The sequence below is a fragment of the Spermophilus citellus genome (assembly GCF_964194105.1).
Source record: "Spermophilus citellus genome assembly, chromosome: 2".
Lineage (NCBI taxonomy): Eukaryota > Metazoa > Chordata > Mammalia > Rodentia > Sciuridae > Spermophilus > Spermophilus citellus.
This window is the reverse complement of record NC_138183.1, coordinates 202,434,479-202,452,665: the sequence shown is the minus strand read 5'-3', so window position 1 is coordinate 202,452,665 and position 18,187 is coordinate 202,434,479. Positions and strand designations below refer to the sequence as shown.

Below are 18,187 nucleotides of genomic sequence, written 5' to 3'. Positions count from 1 at the left end.
TTGGGGAAGATCCAAAGAAAGGGAAATGATGCAAGATGCTACAACCTTAAAGTCAGAGAGGGAAATGACTCTTATCTTAATGAGCAGCTCAGCTGGAGGGGTTCTAATGGTTTTTGGTGAGAATGGGAGGCAGGGGCTAAGATCTCAACCACAGGAGCCTCGGAGGCAGGTGACTGCTGTTTGTTTATTCAAGGTGCTGAATAGTATGTCCAACCTTCTGGGGTCTGGTGCAGGCAGGGACCCAAGTCTCCTAGGAAGAGGGTAGGCTGGTGAGCTGTTCTGAATGGGTGTGTGGCAGGTGCAGAAGCTGGAGCTGCAAAGCCCTATCATTGGGGTGGCTTTTTAGTTCATGAACAGCTTCCTCACCTTAATTGGCTCTCTAGGGTCTTGGGAGTAGCACTGGCACCTCTGAACAGTACCTGTTACTGTGAGAACAATTCCCCTGGTACTGGGAAGGAGGCAGGCTGTGTTTGGAGGGATGTGCTTGCCCTGCTAGTACTGACTAGGAAGCTATGCTTGGAACAGATTTGCTGAGGGAAGGGAGTGCAAGGTTCTGTGATTGCTGGGCATGGTGGCACTTGCCTTAACTCTAGCAACTTGGGAGGCTATGACAGGAGAATCATAAGTTAAAGGCTAGCCTGAACAAATAAGTAAGACTCTTATTTGAGTGTAAAAAATTAATTTTTTTTAAAGATTGGGTATGTAGCTCAGTGGTAAAGTGACCCTGAGTTAAATCCTTAGTGTCACAAAAACAAGGTTCCTATGATTGATGGAGGGGGGCCTGGAGGAACTTTTTGTCACTGGAACTCTCTCATTCAAGGGGGCTTGTCCTGAGTGAGTGCTGTAGAGGCCTGAGAATAGGAAAAGCCCTTTCAGTTTGTCTCCAATGCTCACTTTACAGATGGGGCATTGGAACCCAGAAAAGGCCAAGATCCTGCTGAAGTTCACATAATTATTCATGTGCAGAGCCAGGAAAAAAGTCTAACTCCCTTGCCTGGCAGTCCAGGGTTTGCTTGGGCTTGTAGGCTGTAAAAACTGCAGACCTAGATGGGGCTGGGGATGTGGCTCGAGCGGTGGCACGCTCGCCTGGCATGCGTGCGGCCCGGGTTCGGTCCTCAGCACCACATACAAACAAAGATGTTGTGTCCGCAGAAAAAAACTAAAAAATAAATATTAAAAAAAAAACTGCAGACCTAGAGTAATGCTGCTCTAGATTCTTCCCCCATTGTCTCTCTTCCCAGGCCCAGCTGGAAATGGGGTCATTCATTGGCTTTGCATGGAGTTTATCAGTATATCAAATTTTGGACTGACTCTTTGAGATTTAGGGTCAAAAGAGGCAGAGGTACTATCAAATGAGATGAGCCCCCCTCTCACCTATATCTTCAACATTCCACTGTGGATATTTTCTTGGCATGAAAAGCCTATCTCAGCTAAGTGGATCCTAGGACTATGGGTTCTGAAGGCTGTGAACCATATGTTCATCTCCAGCCTCATCTAGTCACCTGACTTTCATGTTCAGCTTATGACTTCACTCAGATCTGTTGCTGCTCAGTCTCCTGGATATTCCTGGTTGACCTCAGCTTATTCTGTATTCCTTCCTATAGTGATATATTTTTTTTCTGATCTCATTGTACCTATTGCCATTCTGAGTTATGTTCCCAAATTCTGTAGCTTCAACCCTGATCATTCCCTCTGACTCTGGGCCTACATTTTAGCTACCTAAAGCCTACCAGTTTCTTTCAGTTCAGAATAGAAACTTAGTGCCTTCAAGTCTCTTCCCAATAGGGACTCAAATTAATTTTACAGCCTCATTTCCTACCATTTCTCAACATGTTTTAGCCTAATATTCTCCTAAAGAGGACCTACATTTTGGCATTTATAATCTGTTTATAATGTTCCCTCTTTCTGAATTCCCTTTCCTTTTTAGTAACATCCTACCCAAATTTAAAGGTCCAGCTCAAATGTGAATCAGTTATCAGAACTAGAGCTCACAGGAATGAGAGTGGCCTTGGGAACAAACAGGAACCCCCAAATCATAATTGAATCCCAAAGGGTGAGGTTAGAACAACTTAAGAAGCTGTTGCTTTAGGGTAGATGTGGGTAAGCTTTTTGTATAAAAGAGTAAATAGTAAATGTTTATGTCTTTGCTAGGCATAAGTCTGTCACAACTACTTAATTCTGCCATTGTAGCACAAAAGCAGCCATTAACAACAAAAATGAAATAGGCATGATTATGTTCCAATAAATGGTTCCATAACCATGTTATTCATTTGCAAAAACAGGCAGGCTGTAGTTTTCTGACCTGTTTTAGGCACTGGGGAAATTGGGTGAGTTTGAACTTATGGGTGTCATCAAATAGGAATAACCAGGCAGGGATAGAAAAATATGGAAAGAGGGGCTGGAATTGTGGCTCAGCGATAGATCGCTTGCCTAGCACAGGCGGGACCTGGGTTCGATCTTCAGCACCACATAAAAATAAAGGCATTGTGTTGTGTCCATCTACACCTAAATTTTTTTTAAAGTCTATCCCAGGGCAAAAAAAAAAAGAAAAAAGAAAAGAAAAATATGGAAGGATAAGATGGGATTTGGCAATTGCCCTCTTCCTCTTCCACCTGTCTCTGTTCATGACAGCCTATCCACTTAACTCAACATACCACTGCTACCCACAACATCCAATTTTGGTCCTGTCCTACCAGTTCTGTCTCTCTTCCACACCCACCCTGATACCAGGGATTGAACCTAGGGGCACTTAACCACTGAGCCACATCCTGAGTTCTTTTTATATTTTATTTTGAGACAGGGTCTCACTGAGTTGCTTAGGGCCTCCTTAAATTGCTGAGACTGGCTTTGAACTCACAGTCCTCCTGTCTTAGCCTCCCAGGCTGTTGGGATTATAGGCATGTGCCATCAAACCCAGCTCTTCTGTCCCTTTGTTCCACTTCTGCCCTCATCGAGGATTTCATTAATACTTAACTGGACAAGCCTCCTTTCTGACCTCCCTGCTTCCAGTTCACCATGATAATCAGTTGTAAAGCCCAGCTCAGTCATGGTTCAGAACCTTTTTGCATTTTCTTTTAGTATAAAGGACAGGCTCCTTAGCTTAGCATTCAGAGCCTTTCAGAGATTACTCTCCTGCCAGTCTCTCCAAGTTCATTCCCTGCCGCTCCCCCTCCTTCAGATTTTGTAATTATCCAGTACTTGAAGTCTTGCTACATCCTAATGTCTTTCCTCCAACTCGACCCTGTTTTTCCTTCCTGCTTATGTGTGACTTTATCTCTCTGGGGGGTAGATTTAGCTGCCAAGGGACACACCTTCCAGGACCATTGTGCATCAAAAATATGTGTCTTCTCCATCTGAAGTCCTAATCCTCTGCTTGTGACGGACCTTTGGTCACTATAGCAACTGACTGTGACGTCACAGGATAAGGACTTCAGGTGAAGTGGCAGGAGCCAGGTGAGTGTGTAGGAGAGAGATTTTAATGTCTGACGTAGGCCCCCCCCCCACACCCTCCTTCAGTGCTGGGGGCATGGAGGGATCTCTCGGGCTCCTGCTGTTTTTTAAAATGATGCAGTGAGAGTGTGTGCCTGGCATCTGCGTGCTGCAGCAGTATGGGGCTGTCAGAGTGTGTCAACTTGAGCTCTGGCTGTGCAGGCACCGCTGCTGCGTGAGCCTGTTATTCCATTCTGGATTGCTATTTTGATACCCAGATTGCATCATTCTTCCTACGTATAAACAGGGGGTCCCCAGGGCCCTGCAGCTACTCACTTCTCCACCAACACTGTTGTTGTGATGAGCTCTATTTAAATGAGCTGCCGGATCGGGGCAGGTTCCAGCCACACATGAGCACTGTCATTTTGGGGAACATGGAGGGCTGAAGGATTTTTGGATCGAGTCCTAAAAGGCTGAGAGTGATGGCCTCCCGAGCTGTGCAGAGGGCGACAGAGCTAGTTCCTGAAAGTTGAAAATCTCGTTTTCTTCCTTCTGAGCTTCTATTCCAAGGCACCCAGAGGATTAGGAAGGAGATGCAGCTAGGAAGAGAGTCGCCTCTTTGAGGTCTCCCTCTTGCTGTTCAGTTTGGGAAAATTGCTGCAGAGGCTTCGAGATAAACAGGAACAGGAGGAGTCAACCAAGCTCTCTCTTGCAGGAGCATCTCAGGTGAGCTAGAGAAATGCAGCCCTGGCTGTGCATCAAAGCAAGGAGGAGAAGCTCCAGGCTGTTCCCCCTACCCCACCCACAACCCAGCTCCCTGAGGCTTAGGCCTTGTAGCCTTGCTGGCTGCAGCATGCAGGGGGGGGGGTGTGCTCCTGGGCTCCTGGCAAGCACCATCCTCTGGGACCTGTGGTGGTCTTACCTGTCGCTCCTCTGACTTCTCTCCTCTGACTTCTCTCCAAGGTGTTGCTCTAATCACAGGGCAGCAGGGCGTCAGGTAAGCCTGCAGGCAGCCAGGGGCAAATTTGGCAATCATCTTAGGGGTGTCTTGAATTGAAGTCTGTCTTTCTAGCAGAGACTGAGCATCTGAAGAGTGGGTGCAGCATGTTTCTTGAAGGTGATACTCTCTGAATTATGGGTTAGAGGTCGACTTCAGGCGTTGTGGTAGGGCCCTTACCTGATGCCTTCTGGGACTGTCTGGAGTGGGAGGGCATGAGTGGTTAGTGAGAATGACCAACCTGTGAGAGCATGCAACCAGAGTGTTTTTTCACCTTGCTTAGTGCTTGGTAGAGGCACAGTGAGTTAGAGTGTCTTACCTGTGGCTATAGAGGGAATCAAGGACTGTTCAGTGGTTCAGGGTACCCCCTGTTTTACAAGGGCTAGGTGAGTTTTAGCTAAATCCCTGCCTGTCTGAGGCATCCATGTCACCCTTCATGTGGTAGGGGATAGGCTAGATGAACAGTGAAGGTCTGTCCAGCTTTGATTCTACATGTGGGTACTAGGAGAGGAGTGTCAGACTGCTCTAGAATATCCCACTACTCTGTCAATGTCAGATTGTAGGCCCCAGCTATAAAGTTGCCTGGATCCATGAACAAGATCTGAGGAATGAAAGGCTTCTCAACCCTTAACATTGGACTCAGGCTTCTGCATCTGGCATGTTTGTGCTTACCTGGTAGCATAAGCTCACATAATACTAGCTTTCTGAGGCCTCTTTGGGATTTTTCTCTCACTCTAATCCTCTGGTACCCAGGTTGCTTTGGCCCTGCCATTCATGTCTGAAGGGTAGAATAACCAGAGTAGGCCTTCCTTCCTGGCTGCCTCACTAAATCTTAGGCTCAGCACATTCTCTAGGCCCCTTTCATATTGCCAAACCTCAGGCCACACCCTAAGCCTGGGCCTTTTAGTTAAGGTTTAAATCAAGGGAGACAAAATGTATCTTCCAATTCAGTACCAATCCCCAGGGTATCTGGGTATCAGGACATCCTTCTGTCTATTGGGAATCTGCCCTTTTCTCTGCCAAAGGGGAAATCCATCACAGCTACATTCATAGTTTTTCTGAACTTTCTGCCTTTTTCATCTTCATGATATGGGGGACAGAGCTACCAGGAAAAGAGAGAATTCTAAGGTGCTGGTCCCCAAACTTGGTAATAAATTATAATCACCTGGAGCATTAAAAAAATGCTGATGACTAGACCACCTCCTGAAATTCTTATTTAATTGGCATGGGATTTGTGGTGTGTGTGTGTGTGTGTGTGTGTGTGCGCGCGCGAGCACACCTGAGTTGCACTGGGGATCGGATCTGAGGCCTTTTACATATTAGACAAGTGCTCTGAACTCTAACATTGAGTATATCCCCTTGTCACCCCATCTGGATATTTAAAAATTCCACTTATGATTCAAATTTATAGCAAAGTTTGAGAACCACTACTCTATTAAATGAACCTACCTTCAGATTTATTTTTCTCTAAGGCATAAAACCTCCATTTCACTTGACTTTTCCCAAAGGTTTTATTTCTTAAAACTTTAAGCACAGCTCCCAACCCCTTCTGGATTCCCAGAGTCCAGAGCTGAGTCCAGGTCATTATTATAGTTGGATTATTATTATTTTATTTTATTTTTTTTTAAAGAGAGAGTGAGAGAGGAGGGAGAGAGAGAGAGAGAGGGAGGGAGAATTTTTTTTAATATTTATTTTTTAGTTCTCGGCGGACACAACATCTTTGTTGGTATGTGGTGCTGAGGATCGAACCCGGGCCACACGCATGCCAGGCGAGCGCGCTACCGCTTGAGCCACATCCCCAGCCCCTGGATTATTATTATTTTAAATATCTTTTTTTGTTGGTGATAGACCTTTCTTTTATATATTTACATGTGGTGCTGAGAATCGAACCCAGTGCCTCACACATGCCAGGCAAGTGTGCTACCACTGAGCCACAGCCACAGCTCCTATAATTGGAATATTATTATGGAATATTTTATTTAAATCATTTGCCTAGTTAATTAAATTATCTTGTTTATGTACAATTTAGTTGTAAAGGAGAAAACATAGTGGAAAGGGCATGGTTTTTAGAGACAGATGGACTTGGGTTCCAATCAGTTCTGCCCTTGCCTGTAGGATCTTTTTTTTTTTTTTTTTGAGTACCGTGGATTGAACTCAGGGGTACTCCATCACTGAGCCACATCCCACGTCCTTTTTTGTATTTTATTTAGAGACAGGGTATCACTGAGTTGCTTAGTGCCTTGCTTTTGCTGAGGCTGCTTTGAACTCGTAATCCTCCTGCCTCAACCTCCCAAGCTGCTGGGATTGTAGGCATGTGCCACCACGCCTGGCCTTGTATGATATTTGAAAGGTGATAGCTTCTTGGAACCTCCAGTTGTAAAATGGAGACAATGCCTATTTCCCAAAGATGGTCTGATGGTTAAATGAGATAACATATGTAAAGTGCCTGGCACAGAAAGTAATGGAAAACAGATGAAAATTTGTCCCACACCTCCTTGGGACCAGAAGTTTTCATTTTAATGACTGATGGCCTGAACAACCTTGGCTTTCACAACTATTCTCCCATGTCCCTAGGTCCCCACGAGGATCTCTGATGCCTATAAAACTTCCTCATTTTGGAAGCAGAAGTCCCATTTCTCTGGGACAATCAGATGGCCTTGGGATCTGGCTCTCAGGATTGATGTTCCTGTGTGTGAAATAAAAGCTCAAGCCTGTTGATTGATAATTCAAATAGAAATAAGAACTATTACAAATAATATTTTATGTATGGTATGATTTAAATATGTATCAATAACTGAATTAACAATGAATATTATAAGTACATGTTTGGTACAATAATTCTCCATCTCTGCTCTCTGCAGCATACCCCTTCAGAAGGATGGTCTCTTAAATCCAGGCCTCCCCTCAGCCCCAAGCCTGTCCTCAGAGTATCGTACAAGGATGTTAGCCAGGTTACTAATTGGCTGTCTGTCCATTCTCATCTTGCCCAGATGAATGTTTCAGAAGCCTAGCTATAGTGGGCAAAGGATTAGGTAAACTATACTTTAATGGTAATTGTGGATTAGTTTTGCATGTAGAATATGAACAGGTAGTTAAAATGCAGTGTGATACTTGTTACGGGATGTCCAAGGTGCTATGAGAACCCAGAAGAGGAACTAATTAACTCATTCTGGGGGAAATAAATTCTGCTTCTTGAAAGTGGGATATTTGAACAGGTTTGAAAGGATGGATAGAAGTTTATCTGTATAGAAGGGGAACAAGAAAGTATTTCAGGGAGAGGATACAACATTTTCACAGCCACACAAAGATTTGTTCTGTTCAGGAGATGGCAGAAATATTTGTTGTGGCAAAAACAGTATTCTTGGAAGATGAAGCTAGAGATGATACTAGAGGGAGATAAGCCCAATTTGAAAAAGGTTCTTGAATGACAGACTGAGTATTTTGGCTTTAAGGCCATCACAAGAGGATGTGTAATAAGGCCTTGTTTGATTGATTCATTTCTTTCTCTGTTTTCATCCCCTCCCACCCCTGGTACTGGGTTTGGATGAATCCAGGGGCACTCTGTTGTTGAGCTACATCCTAGCTTTTTTATTTTTTAACTTGAGATAGGGTCTTACTAAATCGAAGAGGCTGGCCTGGAACTTGCTATCCTCCTGGTTCAGCCTTCCTAGTTCCTGGGAGTACAGGTGTGTGCCACTGTGCTTGGCTTCATTCTGTTAATGAGGCCATGTTACTGTGATGAGTGCTTGGGCAGCTGGTACCAGGGAATTAGAAGTTTTGGGGAAATCATTTTTGACAATTAGAGCAGCATTTCTGACTGACAGATAAGGAGGCTTCCTCTAGAAGCCACCTGATTGCCTGGATGATGTCTCCTGTAAAGAACATCCTTCTCTACCTCTGGCCACAGTTCTTGACCAGTGGGAAAATGCCCAGGAGATTCCAGATGCAATTCTGTAATTAATATTCATGACTCTGAAAAGACTAGGGGAGTTTTTCTTTTGCAGGGGGGAAACAATGTTGAACTATAATTTAAATGATTTTGTGGATTTTGATTTTTCCAGATTATAGCAATTAGCTTTTGCTGTCCAATAAGGCACCCTAAAACTTAATGGTTAAAGCAACTGAACTTAATTCAGTTTATGATTCTACAGGTTGACAATCTGGGCTTAGATTCTCTGGGTGGTTGTTCTGGGATAGGCTGGACTTGGCTAATCTTGATTCTACTCATTCTTGTGTCAGAGTTTCAACCTGTAGGTTTCTTGGGGCTAGCTGGTATAGGATGGCCTCAGGGGTATGTATGAGACAACTAAGGCCTCTCTCTAACAAATAAGGCCATCTTCTAACAATCTTGAGCCCAAATTTAAATTTTTCACATGGCAGTCTTAGAGTTAGTTCTAAGAGCAAGAGCAGAACCACATAAAGCCCCTAAACTCGGAACTTGGTCATTGTTGCTTTTGTTGCAATTCATTGGTCAAAACAAGTCACAGGACCAGCCTAGATTTAAAGGATGGAAAGAACTACTTTTTTTTTTTTTATTAAGGAAATAGATGCAAGGAGGGGAAGAATTGGTGGCAACTTTTTAAATCTGCTACTCAAGATTTTCTGGATTTCATCACCAGGAAGAGAATCTAAGCCCAGTTGGTAATTGAGGCTATTGCTCTGCTATAAATGGAATATGAGAAATCTTTTGAATTCAGAGGTAACATCCATGGAGGACTATGTGTTTTTTTCTTTAATTTTCTTTTTTGTTTTTGTGGTATTAGGGATTGTGCCTAGGGGTACTCTACCACTGAGCTATACCCCCAGCCCTTTTAATTTTAGTTTGAGACAGGGTCTTACTAAGTTATTGAGTCTGGCTTTGAACTTCCTTCTGCCTCTCAGCCTCCTAGTCTGTGAAATAACAGGTGTGTGCCACTGTGCCCAGTTGGATTATGTGTTTTCTTAAGTATCATCTAATTTAATTCTCATAGCAATGCTTATTTTCCTTTCCATTTTATATATGATGAAAAAGAACAGGGGAGTTAAGTGAGATTAGGTGATTTGCCCAAGGTCATTGGATGGTGAATCTGGTATTTGGATTTACATTTGTCCAACTGCAAATCTGGAGCAACTGCTGTTGTACCATTCATTTCTACGTTAATGAGATAAGACGGAGAATATTGGTAGCACTGCTGCAATTACTTCCATAGCCAGCTCCTTTCTGGGTCCTTCTCATGCCTGGACACAGGTACCTTGCCCTAATTGAGTAGCTCATTTCTTTGTTTCTAGTTGGCTGACTACTTTTGGGATGAGCCTGAGGAATCACAATAGCTTCCGGGGTGTCAGTCTTATGCCACTTATATAGTTCAGAAGTGCACTTTGTGGAAGAATATGTTAGAGACTATTGCATTTTTCTGGGGAGGAAAAAGTCAACTTGATCATTCAGGAATTAAAACACACACACACACACACACACACACACACACATATATATATGCATACGGCTGGGATTTGGGATGTGGAATGAGGAAGAGAGCAGCAGGAAGGTACCTGATTATCAGAAGCAGAGTAGGGTTGGGTTTGTAGTAGCAGGTTCATTCTACTACATGAGGGGAGGAAGGTAGGAATAGGTAAAAATAGGAATGTGAGGAGACCAGACGGTCTGAAGGGAAGGCCTCTGGTGGGATGATCATGTTCAAAATACCTACATGATAACAGCAGACTATGTCATCACATGCAGCTCATTTTGGCCTACGTGATTACTTCCACATATCTTGATGCTGCATATCTGAAAGTCTCTGCCTAGGCCTTGTATATAATCTTTTATGCTGCCCTGACTCTGTTGTCATTCTTTTCCCCCTAGAGCTCATCTCCTGTCCTGGATGTAAGCGAGTGTATCTTACCAGGGATGTAACTGAACATTTTTTTCTACAGTGCTTTCCTACTGGACACCCCAAAATGGCCAGGGTAAGTCAAAAGGTGATCCTTTTCAGATTTGTGAGGTGTCTTTTCATAAGTCTTTCACCCATTACTCTGATAGTTCCTCCTCCATTGATTTTCCTGATCATCCATCCATCCGTCCAATCATCCATCTATTATCTAAAATGAAATAAAAGATTTTGAGCCTGGAGAAGCAAAGCAGGAATTTTTTTATCAAGTGAAAATTATAGGCGTGTGTATGTGGCACACATAGGTGTGTGTGTGTGTGTGAGTGTGTGTGTGTGAATGCTTTTAGTGGAAGGTGAATGCATTTTAAAGTACATTAAGTATTGCTTAATTTATCTAGGTGTTTTCCTCTTTTTTATAGCTCTTACTGAAAAACATAAGTACAGGGCTTTTATTTTCATTTTCCCCCCAAGTTGAAAATTACACACTAGCCTGGATTTAATGGGCCCATTAATTTTGCCTGTGTTTAACAACTATCACTTTTCTCCTTATTTCTAAATTTCACATCACTTACTGACTGGTACTTCTTCTGTTCCTCTTTCCACTGGGGTATCTTTACTATTACATTTATTCATTCAATAATTTTTTTTACCTGTTCCTGTATCTGATTCTTATTGAACATCTATTATATGTCAGGCCCTATGCTATGTGCTAAGTATATAGACCCACAGAACTCATGCATTCAATTTCTAAGGAATTTATAGTATAATTATAAACTTTGAGACTTCATTTCGGTTTGATGGCCTGTATGATTCAGCATAGACAGGTCAAGTTTCCCCAAATCTTCTCTTTTTCTGATGTTTTACATCAGCCCTAGCAAGGTATTTGCTACCAAATGAATGAATATTTGAACCCTATAGGAAAAAACTAGGTACTCTCAGGCCAGACAGACCCCAGGTGTGGAAACACAGCTTTGAAAGTTTTTCTATACTTGGTTTATCTTGGGTGTATATGTCATCTTTCTGTGTACTACCAAATCTGGGGCTTTCTCCCCTCAGAAGGCAGGTTAAATGTTCTACTTTTCCTTGCTTTTTTTTTTGTACTGGGGACTGAATCCTGGGGCACTTTACTACTGAGCTACAGGGTCAGACTGAGACAGGGTCAGTCTTGCTAAGTTACTGAGGGCTTTGCTAAATTGCCAAGGATGGCCTCAATCTTGTGATCCTCCTACAGCCTCCCAAGTCATTGGGCTCACAAGCATGCACTGAAGCGCAAGTCTTATTTTTAGTTTTTTTTTGAGACAGGATCTTGCTGTGTTGCCCAGGCTGGTCACAAATAGTTGGACTAAAGAGATCCCTCCTCCTCAGCCTCCTGAGTGCTGGGATTACAGGCATGTACTACCACACCCCACTGTGCTTTCCCTCTATTATAATTTTTTCCTCCCTGTCTGCCTGGTGAACCTGCTTGTCATTCATTATCCAACTCAAACATTACCTCTTGATGAAACTTTCCTGACCACTTCTAGGTCAAGTTCCTGGAAACCCCCCTTTTGCTTCCTTAGCACCTGTCACATTTTTTTTTCACAGCATTACCCATTTAATGGGCACCACCCTGCCTAGGTTGTATATGCCTTCAGGGTAGATCCTTGGCTTATTCATCTGAGTATCTTCAGCCTTGGCACAGAACTTGTGTGAACAGCACCTAGAGCATCCACTTTTTTGTTACAAAGGGTGCTTTCCCTCACTAGCACTGCCAGGTGACTCTACAGTAGACTGTACCCCAAATAGTAGAAGAACAACCCTGCAAAACCCCAGTCTCTGGAACATTTGATACTTGTAGAGCAATGCAGATATGGCTAGTAATTCTACATTCTCTACTTTCAGAACTGCTCTGAGTGCAAGGAGAAGAGGGCAGCACACATCCTCTGTACCTACTGCAATCGCTGGCTGTGCAGCTCCTGCACAGAGGAACACCGGCATGGCCCTGCCCCTGGGGGCTCGATCTTTCCCAGGGCCCAGAAGGGTTCTTCAGGTACCACTCCTGCCTCTCCCACCTGGCTCTCATGCCCTGAGGCAGTAGTAAACCTCTGAATCCCTGGAGAATTGTTTTCTGATATTATTTCCCAGCTAAGGGAGAAAGTAAGTGTGCTTCCAGAGCCTTCTCAAAGGGAGGAAGTCTCTTTTACAGTCTAAGGGGGTGACTCATTCCAGCTTCTCCCTGCTGGGGTTGGGTGGGTAGGTGTGGGTGAGATGGTGCAGAGAGCATAATCTTTTTTTTAATTTTAATTTTTTAGTTGTAGATGGACACAATACCTTTATTTATGTTTTTTTACGTGGTGCTGAGATTGAACCCAGTGCCTCACATGTGCCATGCAAGCGCTCTACTACTGAGCTACAACCCAGCCCCAAAGAGAGCATAATCTTGAATTATCATGGGAGCTAGCTGAGTTTTACCTTCTACCTCTGTTTAGAGCAATTATGCCTCACTTCTATTTAGTGACTTATTAACTTAGTATGGATCATGGCTTGTCTTTGTCCATCCAACACCATCTGTTATAAAAGACAGTCTTGAAAGGCTTTTATTAAGGCCCTTGAATTATGGGGAAAGGGGTTCTACAGTTGTCAAACTCATAGGAAAGGAAGCTGTTGGCCAGGCTAAGAAGCTGGTTTCAATCCCATGATAACAATTCTAATTAATGAAGAAGTTTAGGTTAATTTTAGAGGGTTTATTATTCTGCAGGAGATCCACATACAGCATTAGTAAGCACCTTCCTCAGCTTCTGGCAGGTGGCAGGATGCTAGGGCTTGGTGGTGTGTTATTTCTGGACAGCTGAGCCTAGATCCTCCTAGGCTAAGCCTAAATTCCTCCTTGTCTTCTTGCCCATCCTGGAAAGAAGCCTATCCTGTTGGTACCACCTCTCCCAAGCTCTGTGTCTCTGTGGTGTTTGTTGAGGGCTGAGGGCTGAAGGCTGCTCAGTGAACTTAACTGAGAAGTCTACCAGAGCAGGAGAAGCCCACTTTCTCTATCTTCTGTGGCAGGAGTGAATGGTGATTCTGGGGACTTTGCTTTGTACTGTCCTCTACACACACATGAAGTGCTCAAGCTATTCTGCGAGACCTGTGATGTGCTCACATGCCATAGCTGCCTGATGGTGGAACACAAAGAACATAGGTGAGGCTTGTGGGTTGCCTGAAATGGGCTTGGGAGGACTCTGAACTTCTTACTTGTGAGGACTGTGGCTCCCAGAGCATCAAAATCATCTTGCTGCCCAAGCCAACCTGTAGTCCTTGAGCTGAAGTGTTTCTCTGCTCCTGTTATGGCTTCTCTTGAGAAAGTTTAATGGGCCAAGAGCCTGCAGTGCATTTGTCTCAAGATATAATCATGGCCTCAATGGGCCTGGCTGAAACTATACACTATAGGGACTCCTGCTTGATTAGCATGGTCAGAATAGCAGCCAATCCTCCTCAGCTTTTTTCTTGTCTCCTCCCCTAGATGCAGACATGTTGAAGAAGTTCTACAAAACCAGAGGATGCTTCTGGAAAGTGTGACTGCACAGGTGGCACATAAGAAATCCAGTCTACAGACATCTGCAAAGCAAATTGAGGACAGGTAGCACAGGCTAGTCCCTTGCCAGTGCTAGAAATGCTCTGCTCCCTCACATTCTAGGTCCTGGCACTAGGCAATCAGTTGTGGTGTCCATGGAAAAGACATGTGGTTAAAGAGATGTGGGCATGTCCTAGAAGGCAGGCATCCTGGCCTTAGAGGCCTCAAGGCTGGTGAGGATCTTTGGGTCATCACTTGGTTAACTGAGGCTCATGATGATCAGAGTGAGTCTGGGCCAAATATTTGCCTCATGAAACTAGCCAGAAGTGCCTGCTTGAGAATAGTTACACAGTAGATACTGGAGAAGAGTTCTGCTATTTATTTTTGAGGTTATAACAAGTCAGTGGCAGTTTGTTTTCCATAAAAATCTACAAAAGAGGGCTGTGGCTGTGGCTCAGCGGTAGCACATTTGCCTGGCATGTGTGAGGCACTAGGTTCAGTTCTCAGCACTGCATATAAATAAATAAAATAAAGGTCTATCAACAATTAAAAACAAATATATTTTAAAAATATATAATGACATAAAATCATTGTTATTTTTTATTTTTATTTTTTTAGTCATACATGACAGTAGAATGCATTTTGATATATAATACATACATGGAATGAACATACATCAATCATATTGTCTATTCTATTCTGCTGCCCTTCCTATCCTCCCTATTCCTCCCCTCCTCTCCCATCCTTTCTCTCTATCCAATCTAATGTGACACACTTTTTTTTTAACATAAAATCACTGGAAATGATTTTATAGGAAAATTAGTAAGAACTGAAAGCTAATCACATGGGAGATTGGGTTGGGAATCATACATTAATTTTTTTTATTCTAGAAATTCTTTCAGTCAGGAATTATCTCCATTTTATTGATGAAGAGACTTTAGAGAGGTTAGGTGATTTACCTGAGATCATACAATTAATTAGTGACTAAACTGGATTTGGAAGCTAGGTCTGTGGTGACTTCAAAGCCTCTGTCCTTACTTTTTAAAATATCTTTACTGAAATATAATTTATATACCATAAAATTAACATTTAAAAAGGCATAATTAATTAGTTTTTGCTATTTCACCGAATTGTACAATTGTATGTAATTATTATCTATTTTTAGAACATTTTTGTAGCCTTAGAAAGAAACCCCATATACATTATTAATCTTGTTCTTCTCCTTTTCTCACCCCTGCCAGTCCTCAGATATGACTGGTCTACTTTCCATCTCTACCCAAGTTCTTTTTTTAAATAAATTTTTTGATTTGTTTTAGTTATACATGATAGTAGAAAGCATTTATGCACTTTGATATATCATACATAGATGGGATATAATTTTTCATTTTTTCCGAGTGTACATGTTGTAGAATCATATTGGTCGTGTAGTCACATATATACATAAAGTAATAATGTCTGTTTCATTCTACTATCTTTCCTATCCCCACATTCCATCCCATCCCCATCCCTTCACTTCCCTCTACCTAATCTAAGGTAATACTGTTCTTCTCTAGTGTCCCCTGTCTTATTGTGAATTAATATCCACATATTAGAGAAAACATTTGGCTTTTGGTTTTGGGGATTGGATTATTTCACTTAGCATGATATTCTCCAACTCCATCCATTTAATGACTAATGCCATGATTTCTCTCTTCTTTAAAGCTGAGTAATATTCCATTTAGTATATATACCACATTTTCTTTATCCATTCATCTATTGAAGAACACCTAAGTTCTTTTTACCTCATGACATTGTTTCTTGGAGTTTCATCCTTTTTTAGACACCAAATTGTATGACATGCCCATATTCACTCTCTCCATCCTGTGTCTAGTGCTATGCCAACTGTTGAGCTTCTGGATATATGTGTATGTAGACTTAGACTTGAGGTTTTGCCTAGAAAAAAACAAGTTAACTTTTGGTGATGTGACATATGGGGTGTGTGTGTGTGAGGGTGCTGGGATTTGAACCCAAGGCCTCATACATGCCTGAAAAGCACTTTATCACTGAGCTCTATCTTCAACCCCAAAAGTTAACTTTTGGGCCACTGGCTCACTGAGATCAAGTGGACTGGGCTTTTACAAAGGGTTGGGGGGGTGGAGGAAGTTTTTTTTTCTTTTTTTTTTGGTGCCTGCTGGGCCCTGATCTCTGTAGGCAGTTTCTAAATTATTGACTTTTAGCTTCCTTGTCTCTTGACCCTTATGGGCCATGAGGGAAGGGCTCACTCTGTTTCATCCCATTGTGCTTACAGGATTTTTGAAGTGAAGCATCAGCACAGGAAGGTGGAAAACCAGATCAAAATGGCCAAGATGGTCCTGATGAATGAGCTGAACAAACAGGCCAATGGACTCATAGAGGAGTTGGAGGTATATGTAGATGGATCAGATGGATGAGTTCTATGCTCTCCTGGATCAGAGACTAGGCATATATGAAACTAGTCCCAGGGCCCAAAACATCTGGGGATAGAATTCAGATATGCAGTTTCCATAGGTCTCTATTACTTGTGTATTAAAATTTCCAGCCTAATTTTGGGAAGATGGCTCATTAAGGGCTATGAGATCAGTTCAGACTTTCAGTTCAAACTCTCTTAGGCAGCTGCCATCCTTGACTGTTCAAGGTTATAGATTTAGAAGTGTTACAAAACAGCTCATCTTCTTCAGTGGGTTATTCCCAAGAGATGTGGACATTCATTTATTTCCTCATTCTTTATTCATTGCATATTTGCCACCATCTCTCCCTTCCTCTATCTGTCAGTAGCCCATGGCAGCACTTTGTCCTGCTGTTCTTCTCTCAGGGGTACAATCTTATTACTCCATCAGTGCTTACACTAATACACACAGACCACTAGAGTTTCCAAGCAGGCCTAAGAACAAGATCAGAGACTGTGTCTTCTCTCTCTGTACCAAGGGCATTACTAATGAGAGAAAGCGGAAGCTGGAACAGCAATTACAGAGCATTGTGGTTCTCAACCGTCAGTTTGAGCATGTGCAGAATTTCATCAATTGGGCTGTCTGCAGCAAAACCAGCGTTCCTTTCCTTTTCAGCAAAGAGCTGGTAAGAGGAACCTCCCATCCCTTAGCAAGTCCTTGAAGCTGATCATATCATCCTCTCTGTCATAGGGTAATAAGGCTGCCCTGGGAAGTGCCTTTTCTTTTAACAGAATGGAAAAAGCAGCTCTATCCATCCTTCAAATTCAGTCACTGCTTTTGTGCTGAAATATTTCCACCTTCCTCTAGTTAACTTAGCTAGGAAAGTCTGTAGTTCTTTGTCTTAGGTCATGGATTTAGAAATTGTCCTGGACATGAGCAGTGGTGCAAATATGTCACAGAAAGTTATTGAGGTCCGAATGGGAGGCTAAGAGGAAAGGAGGAGTTGAAGTGTTAGCCTTGGGAGGATGGTGATACCCAGGAGAAAGAGGAAAAAGTTTGAGAGAAGTTTATATTTGGATATGTTGTCTAAGGGGGCCTGTAGAGCTTCTAAAGGGCAACATCAAAAAGGTGTTTTGGTAGATGAGTGTGGAAATCAGAGAAAAGTCAGGGTTGGAGATTGAGATGAGGAAGTCACTGGGATATTGGTGGTATCACCATTAGGAGAGTGTGTGGAGAAACAAGAGAAAGGCAAGTCTGGAATCCAGGGAATACCATCATTTTCTGTGTAGTAAGAGAAAGAGGGTGACTGAAAAGTAATGAGAAGAAATTATCAGAAATTGGAGGAGAAATAGGAGAGTGTGGTACATAGAAATTGACAGTTTCAATTTTAAATGGTCAGTGTTGTCCATGAAATAGAACAACACTGAAACAGAATAAATAGTGAAGAGACACATGAGATCTGTCAATCAGAAAGTTCCTGGTGATCTTTTGAAAGAAGTTCTAGCAAAATTGAAGAGTAGGAAGCCAGTATGAGGAGACTAATGATGGAACATGGGAAAGTAGAGATAGAAGGGAAATAAGTAGCTTGAGAAAGAGGCAGAGTTGGGAGAAAAATTTCCTTTCCAAACATATGCATACATTTATAGGGGAGAATAGGTTGACAAAGAGGAGAGATGTGTGATGGAGTAAGCATACAGACAAGGCAGGACAAGGTAGGATCCTAGAGTGAACCAGTTGAACTCAAACTCAAGGACACTCCCTCTGAGATGGGAGAACAGAAAGGGAACAGTATAATATAGCTCAGTGTGGAAATACACATTTGGGGAGTTTTTCTCGGAGGGAGAGTTAAAATGTTTTATTGGTACATAATAATTACACAAAATAGTGGGTTTCACTGTGGCATCTTCATACATGCATATAACATAATTTGATCCATTTCAGGTGAGTT

General features: G+C 42.6%; 1 protein-coding gene across 1 annotated transcript in view; it reads left to right on the top strand.

Moving 5' to 3' along the window:
• The window catches only part of TRIM66 (tripartite motif containing 66), a 60,725-nt gene that overhangs the window by 18,514 nt on the left and 24,024 nt on the right, over window positions 1–18,187 (top strand). Inside the window, exons 3-8 of the mRNA XM_081275510.1 lie at window positions 10,269–10,372; window positions 12,175–12,322; window positions 13,330–13,462; window positions 13,784–13,900; window positions 16,122–16,236; window positions 16,778–16,924. Coding sequence (XP_081131636.1) covers window positions 10,269–10,372; window positions 12,175–12,322; window positions 13,330–13,462; window positions 13,784–13,900; window positions 16,122–16,236; window positions 16,778–16,924 — 764 coding nt within the window. The remainder of the gene's footprint in view (window positions 1–10,268; window positions 10,373–12,174; window positions 12,323–13,329; window positions 13,463–13,783; window positions 13,901–16,121; window positions 16,237–16,777; window positions 16,925–18,187) is intronic.